This window comes from Sander lucioperca, chromosome 6, assembly GCF_008315115.2.
Source record: "Sander lucioperca isolate FBNREF2018 chromosome 6, SLUC_FBN_1.2, whole genome shotgun sequence".
NCBI classification, from domain to species: Eukaryota; Metazoa; Chordata; class Actinopteri; order Perciformes; family Percidae; genus Sander; species Sander lucioperca.
The window spans coordinates 40,440,727-40,456,488 of NC_050178.1; the positions used below are offsets into that span (position 1 = coordinate 40,440,727).

The window sequence follows — 15,762 nt, forward strand, 5'->3', positions numbered from 1 at the left end:
GCCTGTAAGGCAACACGACAAGCTACTGTTTTGTCCATGCATGGGAACCTTGTCAGAAAGCGTCACGTCATCAGTTGCAATTGATTGATTTTGTGCCATTCAAAGTCCTCCAACACTACAAGTACTCATTTCTGCACACATAATTCATTTAATGGTAAGATTTAAAATTATCAACAGTCCCGCATATGCCAGGATATGATTTGCAGTGTACTTTTTGTTACTTGATCACAATGTACAACTCAGGTTTTTCTTGAGGATTTCCTACTGTACTGGCGCAGCCTTTTTTTTTTTTTTTTTTTTTTAAATACAAATAGATTAAGCATTTACTACGAGCAGTACATTTTTTTTCTCACAGTGCATGAGGGCTGAGATTCATGCCCCTTATGTGAGAAAACACTGTACTGCCCTCTGCAGGAGAGCACACCTCAGTGAAATGCTCTGACTAAAAGAACAGTCGAGAGGGAATTGTTTGTAGACCCCACACAAACCTTAATAAAAAAATACTGTTTATTATTTGAGTTGGTTTACATTTGAAAGGAGCAGTAAAACTAAAAAAAAAATACCTAAAGTATATATCCACATGTAGGTGTTTCACAAGACAGCTTTTAAATAAGTGTGAAAAATAACTGATTATTTTTCAGGTATAGCGAACAGATGCGTCAGTGATTATCAATGACATAATACAGAGCACTGACGTTTGAATGGTCCGCAAATAAGTCGGTTTGTCTCACACATACAGACACGCACATGACAACGAGAATAGGCTTCAACGCAAAGGCCGGTCAAGACACAGTCTCCACAAACAAGTCAGTAAACAAAAAAAAGAAAAAAAAAAAAAAAGAAATGTACAGCAGGTTTGCTGATGTCACCAAAACTCAGCATCCGCTGTTAAGTGGGAGGTCAGTTACTGCTTCTAAGTAAAGATAATTCAGAGAGTCCTGTTTGGTGCTGAGTGGCAGAACCGCTGCCAGGCTGGTTCTGTGTGCCAGAGCAGCACAAACACGCTACCTCACACAGCTACAGCGTTCTGACCTTAGACTCCGCATCCAGGGAAGAAGAGCTCCACATTTACTCGAGGAAGCCGTCCAGAGTCAGGCAAGTTGCAATCTTGGGTTGAGGCCTGGTTACTTTTTTCCTTTTAGCTTTCATCAGCGGGCGAATCTCTGATAAAGGAGACTGGAGTGGAGTGCTTGGTTAAGGAATGATGCAGTTTACATGCTGACTGCTTTTTTCTGTCCTAATCATGTTCTTGTGGTAGAATTTTGCTAAATTGAAACTAGTAGTACCCTAGGTGACATTCAAGTCCCAGGTTAAAGCCTAAATGTTCAATTCGGAAACACTTTATCACAACCTTTGTAGAATAGGCTGTAGGTTAACTCTGGGTCTTCAAAGTTGAGGGAGACTGAGCAGCTGTATGATAGCAAAAGGATTTGGCCTGTGTTTCTCCCAAGGTCCCTGGAATTAGATCACACGCACAGTATGGTCAGGCTGACATTGTTTTCAGTCAGTGTTGAGGTGGTTGGCTTCATGATTTAGGTAAGCATTTGTGTTTACGGAACCAATAAGATTCATTAAATGCTTCCGTGTAAGTCATCAAAGTCTCCGAACCTTCTTCACGTATCCAGAGTCAAGCTGCTCCTGAGTTTTCCCCTAACGGTTCTGATATGAATATTTGCTGACTTTTTCCACAACTATTCTCTGACAACTAAAAATGTCTAAAACGAATACTATCCAAATGCATTTTTTCATTAAAGCTGCATTCTTTTCGCCAAATGGGATCAGTGGTTAGAACACAACATTGACATATTATTACTTTATAAAGTTGCTATGGGAAACGTGTTAGCAACATTAACATTAGTCTTGTTTAGGACTATCTGACAAATGTCCTTAAAGTCCAACATTTAACCTCTTGTTTGATCTCCAACTCCTGAGAAAAATATCTGGCTCTTTAGCAGCAAAATGCTCCACTGTGTTCACTAGCTAGTCTGCTTTTTTGTTGCCGGGCAGGTTGTGTACAGTAGGTGTAATATAATAATATAAAAAAATCTTACATCAAAATATAAATTTAGTGCAGCTTTAAATTTAGTTGAATATCGCACTGCATCATAAATAGGCAATTTATTTGGGCTAACAATCCAGTAGAGGTAAGCCTCGACACAGATGAATAGTTTGAACACAAAACAGGTAAACAGCTCAACCATCATCAATCAAATGAAAAGACACATATACGTTCCACATAGGAAAAAAGGATACAGGTTGGATGAATTTAGTACGTCCTCCTAAACCATCATAACCAGTTCTCACCTGAAACGAGAAACATTTTCTTTTATCAACCCCTTAAAAAGGACAAATTACACATTAACACATTCAACCTCAAGTGCAGGAGATGGTTGTGTTGTTACGTACAGCTCCGGGCTTCCTGTGAGGGTCCAACATGCTACCAAAAGTCTTTTTTCTGAAGAGGAGGGAGTTCCTCAAAAAAGGATCCATGGATCCATCCTCATCTCGAGCCTGAGGTAAGAAAACATATTTTGAGACATGTGCAACTAATTTAAAAATTGACCTTACTGAGTGACATTTAGAAAGGTACCTTGCTTAGAGATGAACTTTTCTCGCTGTGTTTGGACAACCTGAAGAATAAAACATTTTACACAACACTATTAATGCACTTCTACTTCATTCGTCAGTACCAGATTTTACAAACACAATATTATGAACAAGTAGCTCAGACAGCAGCAGCTACCACAATCAAACTCAGAACAGACTAGCAGCCACATTCCCACAATGAGCTACATTAAACCTACGCTGCCGGATCAAGCCGCATCTTCTTGGATTGGAACTGCGTTGGCTTCTTGGCCACATCCTCTGGCGTAGTGACGTCGTAAGTCATGTTGAGGTCAATGTCCTTGCTATCTGCAGGCTGGTGGAGATGAGGCTGCTTCAGCTCCATTGGGGCCGGGCTGAAAGATGGGCATAGAAACCTCATCGGTAAATCACACAATGGTTTATGTCAAATCGAAGCAAGGGTAGATTTCAGTCCAGTGGCTGAGTGACACACCTTTCAAAGACGAGGCGACTGAGGGCTTCATTTGTCCGTGTTGGGGTGCTCAGAGTCCTCTGAAGGAATTCCACTTTCTTCTTCAGACTCTGTGGACAGACATACATGCAGGAATCACAACCATGGCTTTCTCGGATATTGAAAGTAATGGCATATTTGGTGGATTTGCCTTACGGAGATCTCTTTGTCAGCATTGGCCAGATCGTTCTGCAGGGACTTCATGTCCTCTTTGGTCTGATTCACCTCCACTGTGGCTTTGAGTAACTAAAATGACACAAAAAAAACAAACTTTGATTTAGAGATTCCACATTCAAGAAGTGATTCCTTGGGGTGTGGTGACTCAGTAACATAAAGTTACCTTGTTGTTTGAGGTGAGCACTTCTCTCTTCAGCTTCTCACACATGTCATTCGAAGACTTCAGGTTTCCTTTGAGATTATCATACTCTCTAAGAAATTAAGGGAGGCGATACATGCATAGTGAGTGACGAGGGGGAAGTTGCATTCATTAGGACTGAAGCTCTAAACGAAGTAGTGTGAAAATGACTACACACTGATCAGCAGCTCGTTGGGCTCCTTACTTTTTGAGCGAGATGCAGTAGATTGAGAGTTGCTCCACTGCAGCCTGGCTGACACCCATATCTGTGATCATGGACTCCACCTCTGCTCTCTGGCCCTGCAACAACATGTCCAGGCTGGGGCCACGCCAGCAGTATTAGTGCACAGCATGACTTTCTTTTTCAATAAAAAAGGAAAACGCAGTACTTTGCCGAGCTTGCATTGTTGTGAAGTAACCTTAAATGGTTCCTTTGTTTAAACTTATCCGACTGTTCTAGCTGAGGGAAATGAACAATGACTTATTTCACTGCTTGTATATTCAAATGACAAAATATGACAGTACGTATATGACTGCAGATACCTTTCAAAGGTTTTCATTTTGGTCCTGAGTCTCCGGGCTTCCTCCTTGGCAGCCTGAGTTTCATTCTGTTGCGTCTCCAGGTATGTCATCTGTTTCTGTCATGAACAATTATACAAATAAACAGAAGGGCATTGCAGAGACAATAATCAATGAGTCGGTACACAAAAATGGGTTTAAATGATGGAGTCAGTCAGCTTACTCTGAGGGCAGAACAGAGCATCTCCTTTTCCATAATCTCTTTCCGTACACTGTCCAGGTCTCTCCTCTGCTTGTCCACAGTGTCATTCAAACTGTCCAGCACCTTCTGTTTATCCCGCCAGTCTCGCTCTACATATTGATCAGATGGACGGTGAACTAGTGCAGTCGACTATTACCAAGCAAGCATCACAACAACGTTAGGTTTCTTACCTTTAGAGCTTAAAAGTGCCTTCATTCGATCAAGCTCATTCTAAGGAAGGGAAAAACACAAATATAAAAAAAATAATAATAAAAATCAAATCCAGATGATGTAATGACTATCTGTAGCATTTGTCAGCACTGATATCTTGTTTCTGATATAAGTTTTGGTACCTGTAAGCACTCAGGGTCCCCTGTGGTCTCCTCCTCTCCACCAATGTCAAAGAACAGCTTGCTGATAATGTGTCTGGTGCTGACCTACACACAGAGCACAACAGTACTTAAGTTGATGTAGTACTTAATGTTTTTCTTCTGTCTGGTGGTGTTTGGAAGTGTTAAAGGGGACATATTATGCTTTTCCGTGTTTTCTGTCATATCTACAATGTTATAATGTTTGATTTTCATGTTAAACGTGGCAAAAACATTGCACACATTACTCCTGAAACATTTTCTGTTTATGTAGTATTTGGTTTAAAAGCCTTTATTTGATTTATTTTGACTGTAAAAATTTCTGCTATATTCTATTAGTGTCCACTGCTTACTATAGTAGCTACTATAGTAGCTACATGGCTAACGACAATGTCATCTGGGTGTCGGTACACGATCCGTTCTGCACATGCGCAAGATAATACTGTTTTACCGAGGATACGACCTGCACGATCTGTTCCACGCTAGCCTATGGCTAGCCTCCACCGGGAAGCTAACGTTAGTTTAGCTAACAGCTAATTCGACTAACCGCTAGCTGACAGCTAGATTCAGTCTAAAATAACGTTAACTCAAACTTAATGGGAAAAGCAGGCTACAGCTAAATTAAGACTTCACAGTAATAACAATAAAGACAAGTATTGAGTGATTGTATTTTAAATGAGCACAAGTAAAGTAGAACTGACGTAACAGCTGTTAGGTGTTTGTTATATATGTCAACGTTTATTTTCAAGTTTTATTTTGAGGGTATTTTAAAGTTATTACATGCTGTCTCAGCTAGCAGTTAGCCGAATTAGCTGTTAGCTAAACTAACGTTAGCTTGCCTGTGGAGGCTAACGGCAGACCGCTACAATCAGCTAGCGGTTAGCCGAATGAGCCGTTAGCTAAACTAACGTTAGCTTGCCTGTGGAGGCTAACGGCAGACCGCTACAATCAGCTAGCGGTTAGCCGAATGAGCCGTTAGCTAAACTAACGTTAGCTTGCCTGTGGAGGCTAACGGCAGACCGCTACAATCAGCTAGCGGTTAGCCGAATTAGCTGTTAGCTAAACTAACGTTAGCTTGGCTGTCGACCGGAAGCGTGGAACAGATCGTGCAGTGTCGTAAATCCTCGTACAACCGCGCATGTGTGAACATTTTGCGCATGTGCAGAACGGATCGTGCAGGCAGAACGGATCATGTACCGACACTGGGCTGCAAATGCTGTTAAATTCTCCCCAATTCCGGGTTGCGTTACTGCTAAAACATGTCCCATTGGGTAGTGTTTGGTTCAGACGCCTTTATCTTTTTTTTTGAAGGTAGAAAGTGCTGCTTTGTTCCACTACAATCTAACATTAGCATACTGCTAACTATTAGTATCTACACGCTAACGCGGCATAGCTGTAATCTTGGCCAATGCTGGTAATTTCTCCCCAAATTCCGGTCACTTTACTGCTGGGACATGTCCGGTTGTGTAATATTTGGTTTAGAAGCTTTTTTTGGTGATTTATACTCCGTTTCAGTATCTCCAGCTTCAACTAGCTAGCTAGCTAGTGAAACACGGAGCCACCGGAGTTTCCAAGAAGCACGCTGGCCAATCAGAGCAGACGGCTCTTTTCGGGAAGAGGGATTAAAGAGACAGGCGCTCCTACAGAGGGTCTCATACACAGGGTGAATACAGATGCAGCAGCCATGGGCAGTATGAGAAAAACAAAGTGTTTTTTTAAACATTAAAACATGTAAACATGTTCTATTACAAAACACAAAATGCAAGTATTATCCTGAAAATGCTATATAAAAGTACTGTACCTGTTTTCTACATTGTGGACAGGTTTTTGTCGGGGCTGTCTGAAACCACTGGAGAAGGCTGATAAGAGAGGGGAAAGGGAACAATTAGTCATTTATAACGTGTCAGAAATGTGAGTGCTGAAGATTTACATTTCTATATCAGGTTACCATTCATAGTGGAAAGTGTGTCCGCAGTGGATCGCAGCAACATCTCTGGAGTGATCGAAGAAATCGGAGCAAATTGTGCAATATGCTCGGATAGGCATCTTGCTGTCACACTGATCTCCCTGTTATGAATAGGATAGCAACCATTGTTACTTGACGTACAAACAGTGTTCTGCTCTCCCTAAGCATAACCGTGTTCGTGTGTGCGTGTGGCTCAAGCTGTAACGTGTTAATGCTAGCTATCTAACAGTCATGTTAGCTATTTAAAGTTAACATTAATGTTAGCTGATAGCTGACAAGTTACTGGCCCTGCACTCGTCAAAATGTTGCGACGCTAACGTTAGCTAGCTTTTGTTAACGTTGGCTGCCGTATCAACAGTTGCCATACTTACAAAACAAGGATGTTAAGTTATTGCGCAGTCCTTCGTAATGAAATCAAGCATCCCTAATACTGTGTGGAATATGACATTTTAGTAGAGTTAAACTGGCTCTATCAGACAGAACTTCGCTAACAAAAACACAATTGACTGTTCCGTTTCCCCGCTGTACGTTCAAACGCCAAGTCCCGCCCCGTACGCTGCATTCAGGTGCTGTTCGTATACTTGGACACATTTCTTCTTAAATGTCAATTTAGTAATTCTACAACACTTTTCTTGTATTAAAAATACCTTACAAAGCATTTTAATACAATTAAGTTACTCACAAGTGAAAACAGAGCTTATGTTTTAAAACTAATGATCAGAGAAGCTAAAATATATTAGGGCTTAACGAATTATTCACCACTCATTTGCTATACATTTTTTGTTGTTTAACGTTACATCCCTTTATCTCACACATGTACACGCACTGTGAGGGGACATTACATTTCTGTTTTTTTCGACCAAGGAACTATTTTTCGTAATTCTTAGAGCATTTTTATACCAATGAGAACTGATGTTCCTGGTTTTCCATAATCTCGATTCGAGAACTAGCAAGCAGTTGTTTGTGTCCTAGGGGCGATGAATGCACCATGAAGATAAAATAAGGAACTAAGCTAGCTAGCTACATAACATCACAGCTTGCTTAATGTAATAGGCTTCATGGAGCTAGCTAGCTACCTGAGTGATTCACAAAATTCAAAATCAACTTTTGTTTTATTTGAATCATATCGTCCTGTTTACTGCTTCTGAGCAATTCTCGGGAAGAGAACGTCATATCCCACAATTCCTACTTCCGCAACCTAGCAGGTCATGTTGACTAGCATTAGAAGAAGTAACGTTACTTCAGTCTCGTCCCTGCTTGTTAGCAGCTAGCTAGCTAGCTAGTTGCAGTGAAAAGAGAGTTGTGGAGCACAGCGATCAAATGCAGACAGCTCGAGAAATGAAAGGTAATCATTTGGAAATAAAGTAACGAGTCATGAGAGCTCTTTTGTCAGATTGAAGGCGGTGAAACCAGACCCAGCTAGCCGTAGTAGATGCTGTTGATGATCTCTGCTAAGTTAGCTCTCAAAGTAACTTAGCCGTTGAAGTTCTTCATCAGCATATCAGACATCTCTCTGAGACTGGAGGAGTGTGAACGCGAAGAAGACATGTTACAAGAAAGTAATATCTTATCCTGTCTTCCAGTTTAGCATTACACCAGCGGTTGATTGTGACGTTAACGTTAGCAACAAGAGTGAAACTGACGTTTCTCAGAAAGTAAAAAGGGGTTGAAGTCAGACCATAACATTTAATGACTCGCGCACTGCTGGTCATAATAGACACACGCATTTTATTGACTCGCGCACTGGTGGCCAAAATGGATAGATAGTCAGACAGACAGACAGACAGACATATACTTATTCATCCCCTCCAGGGTAATTCAAGCAATAGGTTATTGATAATAATAATAATAGTAGTAGGCTATATTTGCATTTCATAACCAGCTTGATCTTTAATCATAGTCTAATTCACAAAGTTGTTTGTCTCGCATTGCCAGACCTATGTATGTCCACAGCGCTGTGGAGTAGGTTGTTGACCTTTGGTCCCATAGCCTCTAGCTGTCTGTCTGTCTGTCTGTCTGTCTGTCCGTCCGTCTGTCTGTCAGTCAGGTGTGCATCCCTGCCCTAAGTAGCAGTGATGGATGGAGAAGCCCACAAGGGGACTGTGTCATGGGAGGATGGTACTCTGGCTCCTGTGGACCACCTTCGCTCCGAGAGGGCGGACAGCCCCACACCAGGTCTGGTGGAGGGAACTGAACCAGGTAAGTCTTCTCCATATTCGGCACTTTTTTTTGTTGTTGCAGATTGTCAGTAGTAGGGCTGCAACTAACGATTATTTTCATAGTCAATTAATCTGTTGATTATTTTCTCGATTAATCCATTAGTTGTTTGATCTCTAAAAATGTCAAAACATGGTGAAAAATGTGGATCAGTGTTTCCCAAAGCCTAAGAGGACGTCCTCAAATGTCTTGTTTTGTCCACAACTCAAAGATACTCAGTTTACTGTCACAAAGGAGAGAAGAAACTAGAATATATTCACATTTAACAAGCTGGAATCAGAGAAATCTTATTTTTTTTAATAAAAAAATGACTCAAACGATGAATCGATTATCAAAATAGTTGGCGATTAATTTAATAGTTGACAACTATTGATTAATCGATTCATCGTTGCACCTCTAGTCAGTAGGCAGTCATACAGACCTTCAGTGTAATTTAAGTTTCACATACATCTTGATTATCCAAACCATGAGAGGATTGGAAAGCTCAAATATACTGAAATAGTGTTGTGTGTTAGCTCCCACTTCCAGGCACTGTACACTGTGACATATAATGCCTTTAGTTGTAGCAACAAGAAAATGGCCAGAAATTGGCCACTGTTAATGGGATCTGTACTACATTTGTTCCCTCATGCTTATTTCAAAAACTGTTGGTCTGTCTGAACATATTTACATTGAATAAGTGAATGAATGAATTGAATTATTCCATCTCCTGGCTCACCCCCATGGAATTATATTCCATAACATCAACAATGTTTACAGTACACAAGTATAACATTTACAGTACACCAGTGTCCCTTATACAAAGAAACCGCTTTCAGTTGGGCTGGTCATGCGTCAAACCATGGATAAGTAGAGTTCTACTGTCTTGAATTCTAAGTATTAACTCTTATGCAGTGTCGTTGATATATACATAAACCTTTTGTTATTTCCTCTGGCATCTGTCCAAAATTAGCAGCAGACTATGCCTGCAATAATATGGATTTTTAATGGATACGTAATTGTATCATGACAAAAACATGCATAAAACACCACAATAATACTTGTGAACACTTGGGTACAGGATGAAGTTCTCCATTTAAAATTGTTATAACCATGCAATCTTATTGGAAGGACTCATACTGAGGTGTGTGTGTGTGTGTGTGTGTGTGTGTGTGTGTGTGTGTGTGTGTGTGTGTGTGTGTGTGTGTGTGTGTGTGTGTGTGTGGGTGGGTGAGTGAGTGAGTGTGCGAGCATGAGTATGCACATCCTGTTTGTGCAAAGAAATATTTAACATATGATTAAAATAATGTCTTTTGTAATCTGCATGCCACTTTGTTGGCTGTTTGAGGTGAATGTGATATACTTCTCAAAGAACGGAATTTGACATGGAGCTCCTGAATGCATCATTAGTTTGGGCTCAGAGACAAGACTGTAATAATATTAATAACCTCTCGAAGTTTATGTGACAAAAGACTTTAATACATTAGGAATACCTTGCCTTACCAACAGTATAAGAAGGAAACATGACCATATACTTTTCCAAGAACTGTATAAATACAGACGTCTCCTGACTGAAGTCTGTAAAAAAAAAAGTGTGATGTTGAAAGCATGTCGGCACCAGGAGGTATGTCACAACCAGCTTGAACAAATCGATGTCTGACAGGAGAAATGATGTAGCTTTTCCTGGATTTGCTCTACTGAGCCTTGATATAAACAGGACATTTTTGTAGTGTTATGAAGCTGACTCATAATAAGACTGGTCCTATTCTTCTCCTACTTTCTTTTTCTCTAAATTGGATAAGCTGTGACCAAAGTTTATAGTCCTTTCTCTTGCTGTGACTGGTCTGAAAAGCGATAGCCTAAAGTAAGACTATTCTTGTTTTTGTCACTAATAATATGTTCATTAAGAGACCAAATAAATCATCTGTTATTGATGCTTATCCTGGAATGTGGCTAATATCAATCAGTGTTCAAACGTATATGTTTCCTTGTTATTGGAGTTTTCCTTTTTTGTTTTAGTAAAAGGATAAAATCCTATCTTGCAAATTAACAAGGCATAATGTACTGTATGCATTCAAAAGTATATCATTCTATCATCTGCCTGCTTTTTCAGTTACCTTTTTGGCCAACATTAGCCCCCTTTGAGACTGTCTCAGCCACTGCATGGGAGACAGTCCTGGATGATTCCCATAGAAAGTCTTAGGTGAGCAGATGTGCAGAGGCGGGGAAGCTAACCAGAAGTACATTTGCCAAACCAACTAGCGAGTCTTTATCCTTGAAGTCTTTTCTCCTGTAAACCCAAAATGTAGTGTTTGAAAACACTTCCGATAAAGTATGAATCATACTTTTGTGTCAGAAGTTTGTTTTCAAACTATGTAAAGAAGACGCTACACTCACTGACTTGGACAAGCCAGAAAAAGGGAAGATTTATACTTTGTTGGAAGTTTTTTCAAACAATATTGTTTTACTTTTACAAGAGAAAGGACTTTAAGGCTGAGAACTAAGTGGTTGGTTTGGCAAATGTATGTCTGGTTAACCGCCTCACCTCCGTTAAAGTGCAGCGCACAGTCCCATCTGTGATTTTTCTATGGGAACCAGCTATCCACTGGTCTCCCACTCAGTGGATTAGACAGTCCTTAACCCTTGTGTTGTCCTCCCTTTTTTGATGTTTTTTTATCGCTTTTATTACATACCATCAGTATACTGTACACACACATGTATTACCACTAGTTTTACACTATTTTTTATTTTTTATTTTTTTAATTCATGGTCAAGAAACCTCATTTATATGAAATTATATCAACTTTTTGTATTTTGTCAAAGTTTATTTTCAGGATACTGTTGTGAAAACCATTTAAACAAAAAAAACACCCAAAATTCAATAAAGTAGTGAACTGATCCTTCATTTAACTTGCAAGGAGCGTTGTATGGAACCATCCATGTAATTCTTGGACAGTTTGGATGAAAGAACCCCAAATTTCTGATGTAGAAACTTTTAAAAACGGCTCAAATTTGACCCGAGGTCAACAGGAGGGTTATTGGGGCTCGGCCAACAGACGAAACGGCCTCCAACGGGGCTTTATTGTTTTATAGGCTTATTTATTTATTCCTTACCCATCCATACCTTATACTGACAAACATTTGACGATCATTTATCCCTACATTAACACAGGTGCCGGTCAGAAGAGTGCTATGTTTGTTCATGCACAGTCTTTCGAGGATCTGACTGCTGAGACTGAGGAAGAGGTTCAGAGGGAGGCCGAACTGGACAAATCAGGAGAGTGTGCAGAGGAGCTCAAAGTGCTGGTGGGAGAGAAAACCATAGAGGAGCAACACAACAACGACATTACATCAGAGAGTAGGACTAAGGATGAAGACGTGACCGGTGAGGCATGGAGGAGCCACAGAAAACACGTGTTTGTGCTGAGCGAGGCTGGAAAGCCAATCTACACCCGCTACGGCACAGAGGAGGCTCTGTCCAGCACCACGGGGGTTATGATGGCCCTCGTATCCTTCGTTGAGGCCGAGAAGAACATCATCCGTTCCATCCATGCAGGTCAGAATACTCTTTAGATGTAGGAAATGGTTGATAAGTTAAAAAAAAGTGCATTTTATGAACTATGTTGAATCCATGTCAACTCTGTAAACGTTTTGTGTGTCAGATGGCTGTAAAGTGGTTTTCCTCAGCAAGAGTCCTCTGGTCCTGGTGGGCGTATCTCGAACCTGTCAGTCAGACAAGGAGCTGCTGCGGGAGCTGCAGTACATCTACTACCAGATCGTCAGCCTGCTTACCCTCACCCAGCTCAACCACATCTTCCAGCACAAGCAGAACTACGACCTGCGCCGCCTGCTGGCCGGCTCCGAGTACCTCACCGACAACCTGCTGCATCGGCTGGACCGAGACCCCGGCCTGCTGCTCAGCGCCGTCACATGCCTGCCTCTGGCCAGCTCCGCCAGGGACATGGTCTCATCGAGCCTGCAGGCCGCCAAATCCAAGAACCTGGTGTTCTCCATCCTGCTGGCAGGGGACCGCCTGGTTACTCTGGTGAGGAAAAAGGACCAGTTCCTGCACCACATAGACTTGCACCTGGTCTTCAACCTCGTCGGCTCCTCCTCGTCCTTTCGAGAGGGTGAAGGCTGGACGCCGATCTGTCTGCCAAAGTTCAACACTGCGGGATTTTTCCACGCTCACATTTCCTATCTGGAGCCTGCGTCCGAGCTGTGCCTCATCCTGGTCTCAACCGATCGAGAGGACTTTTTTAACATGTCCGACTGTAAGCAACGGTTCCTGGACAGGCTGAGCAAGCGCAGTGCCTACCAGGCCCTGAAAGAAGCTCTTAAATGTCCCAGCTATTCTGTGGCGCAGGTCGGCATCCCGGAGCTCAGGCACTTCCTGTACAAATCAAAGAGCTCAGGGCTGTACACCAGGTGGGCAGGACATCTGCTGAAACAGTTTCATAGTTATACATTAGTGAATTTACGTAAACAAACATGCCAGCTTCACAAATCTAATTCTTGGCATCCCTCTGACAAGATACTCTTCTTTCTTTTCCTCCAGTCCAGAGTTCCCTGAAGTGTACCAGTCTGATAAAGAGCAGGAAAGGTTGATGGGACTGTACCAGGACCTCCACAGCAGCTTGCATCATCCAACCAGACCTCTCCGCTCCTTCTACCGCTGTAGTGAAACTGAAAACCTACTGGCATGGGTAAGCCTGGCATTGTGAGATAAGATAAGATAAGATAAGATAGACTTTATTACTGTGCTGAGATGTTTGTACTGTCTTTTACCGTATTTTGCAACACCTCCGGCTCAAATTTCAACAGTTTTTCCTCAGTGTGTTTCACAACATTAGATATTTCAATCATTTGTTTAATAGTCTAAAATACAGTAAGCCACAGTAATACGGTAATGCTGTATGACAATAAACTACAATTAGCACTACTGTAACAGCCACTTAATACATCACAACATTTTCCCTCTTGCATTGCATTTTCCTCCTTTTTTCCTCTCCACCACTGCCATACTGTTTGAAAGGTATGACAGGAGTGGTGAAGTTATGAGCTATAATAATAATAATAATAACAATAATAATAATAATAATAATAATAATAATAATAATAATAATAATAATAATAATAATAATAATAATAATAAATTTTATTTATATAGCGCTTTACATGGTACTCAAAGATGCTTTACAGTAAAACCAGAAAAAACACATAAAGCAAAAAACCAACACATAAAACAAGCATATTAAAAGCAATTACAACAATAAAACCAGTAACTAACAGTAGATAATGTGTAAGACTATTGTAGGTGCAAGGCTAATCTGAAGAGGTGTGTTTTGATGAGTGATGAGCTATTATGTCGTAATACTATACAGAATATATGAGATGGCTGTATTCAGAGGACGGAGCATGTGAGTTAGATTTCTGCACTTTGTATGTAAGGACAGCATTTTGTTTTTAAAGGTAAGAATTTTTTTTTTTTTAAAAAGTCAGTTTGGCTCTTTGCATAAAGCGTTTTACATATCAAGCTAAGCCAGAGCAATCGTTAAATCCTGTAATGCTCGTGTAGCCGGCCTAGTCCCACCCCTCGTCTTGCTCTACCTCCTTCGCTGCAGGTGACAAGTGGCTTCGAGCTCTACCTCTGCTTCAGTCCGCTGGGGACCAAGGCCTTGGCCATCTCTGCTGTCAACAAACTGCTGAAGTGGATCAGGAAGGAGGAGGATCGCCTCTTTATCCTGAGTCCTCTCACATACTGAGCCCTCGCTTCCGGCTGACCTCCTGAAACAAAAAGCATCACCCTAAACATTGACGGCCTGGTGCTAACAACAGCTGCGGATGATGCAGTAGTCAGTTCAGTGTTCACAAATGATTGTCAGAGCTATGCTTTTTTTTTGCTTCCGGGTTCCTCTGATCTAATTCACAGATGTGTAATGAAGTAGATGAAATGCAGGTAAGTTAAATATGTATTTTATCTGGCTAGATTTTTATTAGTTCAATTTGAATAACAACAGATGGAAGTGGCATCAGCATCATCAAAGACCCAATAACAACATGAACTGTGATGTTTGTATGCTGTTGTTTTAACTTTAACAGACCTATAAATGGCTCTCAGAATATGACAGATGCTGTCTTTGTTTTATAAATCCTTTCTGCTCAGTTCTTCAAAATCAAGAATACAATTTGAATTAAAAAGCTGGACCTGCAGTAGAATGTGATCACTTGTTAAAAGGTATACTGTCAAAATATGGGTTAACAACATTCCTGTTGTGTTTTATCTTTACATGATTAATAACTAAGAACCATCGTCATTTTAAATCTATGCACTTTCTTAATGCAAAAGGCACTCCTTAGAGAAATGTGTTCATGAGTAATGTAACCTGTTTACTGCTGTCATTTTTCTGTGTTAACATGTACTGTCATTGTAAAGGAATCTACATTTCAGTCACTTGATCTTCCAGTTACCATTAGAATTTTCCCTAATTTACCATAATTTGTATATTAATTAAGAAAAGTATTGAATTGTATCTGCTTGTGTCTAATCATAAAGGTTCACTGTACTTCATGGGATCCTGCTTTGCAACATTGTCACATCTGCCTCCATTAAATCATGCCTTAACTAATGGTTATTGTACAAAGCCAATATAAGGTTGTAACAGTGCAGATTTAGGGCTGTTGCACAATTCCAGAATTATTAGATATAAATAAATATATGGCTGCTGATAAAACAGATTATGTGTCTTGCTTGACTGTAACCTTGGTGTTTATTTATTAGTAATGGCATAATGGTGGAAAGATGTACTCATCTCATATCATGAAAGTAGCAATATCGCTCTGTAAAAAATAGTGTTACAAGTCAACTCACTTAAGTATAAGTACAAAAGTATAACAGCAAAATGTGAAAATTTCACTTTATGAGGTTTTTTAACATTAATATGAGTTCCCCTAGCCTGCCTATGGTCCCCAGTGGCTAGAAATGGTGATAGGTGTAAACCGAGCCCTGGGTATCCTGCTCTGCCTTTGAGAAAATGAAAG

General features: G+C 40.6%; 2 protein-coding genes across 5 annotated transcripts; one reads left to right on the top strand and one right to left on the bottom strand.

Moving 5' to 3' along the window:
- Window positions 1–489: 489 nt before the first annotated feature.
- LOC116036184 (TRAF-interacting protein) lies at window positions 490–7,094 on the bottom strand. Its single transcript, XM_031279672.2, has 16 exons — window positions 6,897–7,094; window positions 6,508–6,626; window positions 6,361–6,418; window positions 4,545–4,628; window positions 4,383–4,422; window positions 4,174–4,301; window positions 3,975–4,069; window positions 3,637–3,750; window positions 3,417–3,504; window positions 3,233–3,322; window positions 3,059–3,147; window positions 2,805–2,960; window positions 2,591–2,630; window positions 2,407–2,511; window positions 2,254–2,304; window positions 490–1,176 (listed from the first exon to the last, which is right to left on the bottom strand). Exons 2-16 carry the CDS (start codon window positions 6,603–6,605, stop codon window positions 1,069–1,071), a joined length of 1,344 nt encoding a protein of 447 aa, XP_031135532.1. The 5' UTR covers window positions 6,606–6,626; window positions 6,897–7,094; the 3' UTR covers window positions 490–1,068.
- Window positions 7,095–7,551: 457 nt separating this feature from the next.
- mon1a (MON1 secretory trafficking family member A) lies at window positions 7,552–15,457 on the top strand. Of its 4 annotated transcripts, none has more exons than XM_031279662.2 (6): window positions 7,552–8,084; window positions 8,569–8,724; window positions 11,894–12,277; window positions 12,384–13,149; window positions 13,280–13,427; window positions 14,346–15,457. In XM_031279662.2, the coding sequence occupies exons 2-6, from the start codon at window positions 8,601–8,603 to the stop codon at window positions 14,484–14,486; spliced, it is 1,563 nt and encodes a 520-aa protein (XP_031135522.1). In that variant the 5' UTR covers window positions 7,552–8,084; window positions 8,569–8,600; the 3' UTR covers window positions 14,487–15,457. The 4 variants fall into 4 exon arrangements, with proteins under 4 accessions (XP_031135522.1, XP_035858012.1, XP_031135524.1 ...); XM_036002119.1 differs by having other exon boundaries at window positions 8,573–8,724; XM_031279664.2 differs by having other exon boundaries at window positions 7,552–7,870; window positions 8,573–8,724.
- Window positions 15,458–15,762: the final 305 nt, after the last annotated feature.

Coding starts and splice junctions, on each gene's coding strand:
- LOC116036184 (XM_031279672.2), bottom strand. CDS start 6,605: ATGCCTATCCGAGCATATTGCACAATTTGCTCCGATTTCTTCGATCAC. Junction 4,423..4,544: donor GGGACCCTGAGTGCTTACAG/GTACCAAAACTT, acceptor TCCCTTCCTTAG/AATGAGCTTGATCGAATGAA. Junction 2,512..2,590: donor AAAGTTCATCTCTAAGCAAG/GTACCTTTCTAA, acceptor TTCTTACCTCAG/GCTCGAGATGAGGATGGATC.
- mon1a (XM_031279662.2), top strand. CDS start 8,601: ATGGATGGAGAAGCCCACAAGGGGACTGTGTCATGGGAGGATGGTACT. Junction 8,725..11,893: donor GGTGGAGGGAACTGAACCAG/GTAAGTCTTCTC, acceptor ACATTAACACAG/GTGCCGGTCAGAAGAGTGCT. Junction 12,278..12,383: donor CATCCGTTCCATCCATGCAG/GTCAGAATACTC, acceptor TTTGTGTGTCAG/ATGGCTGTAAAGTGGTTTTC.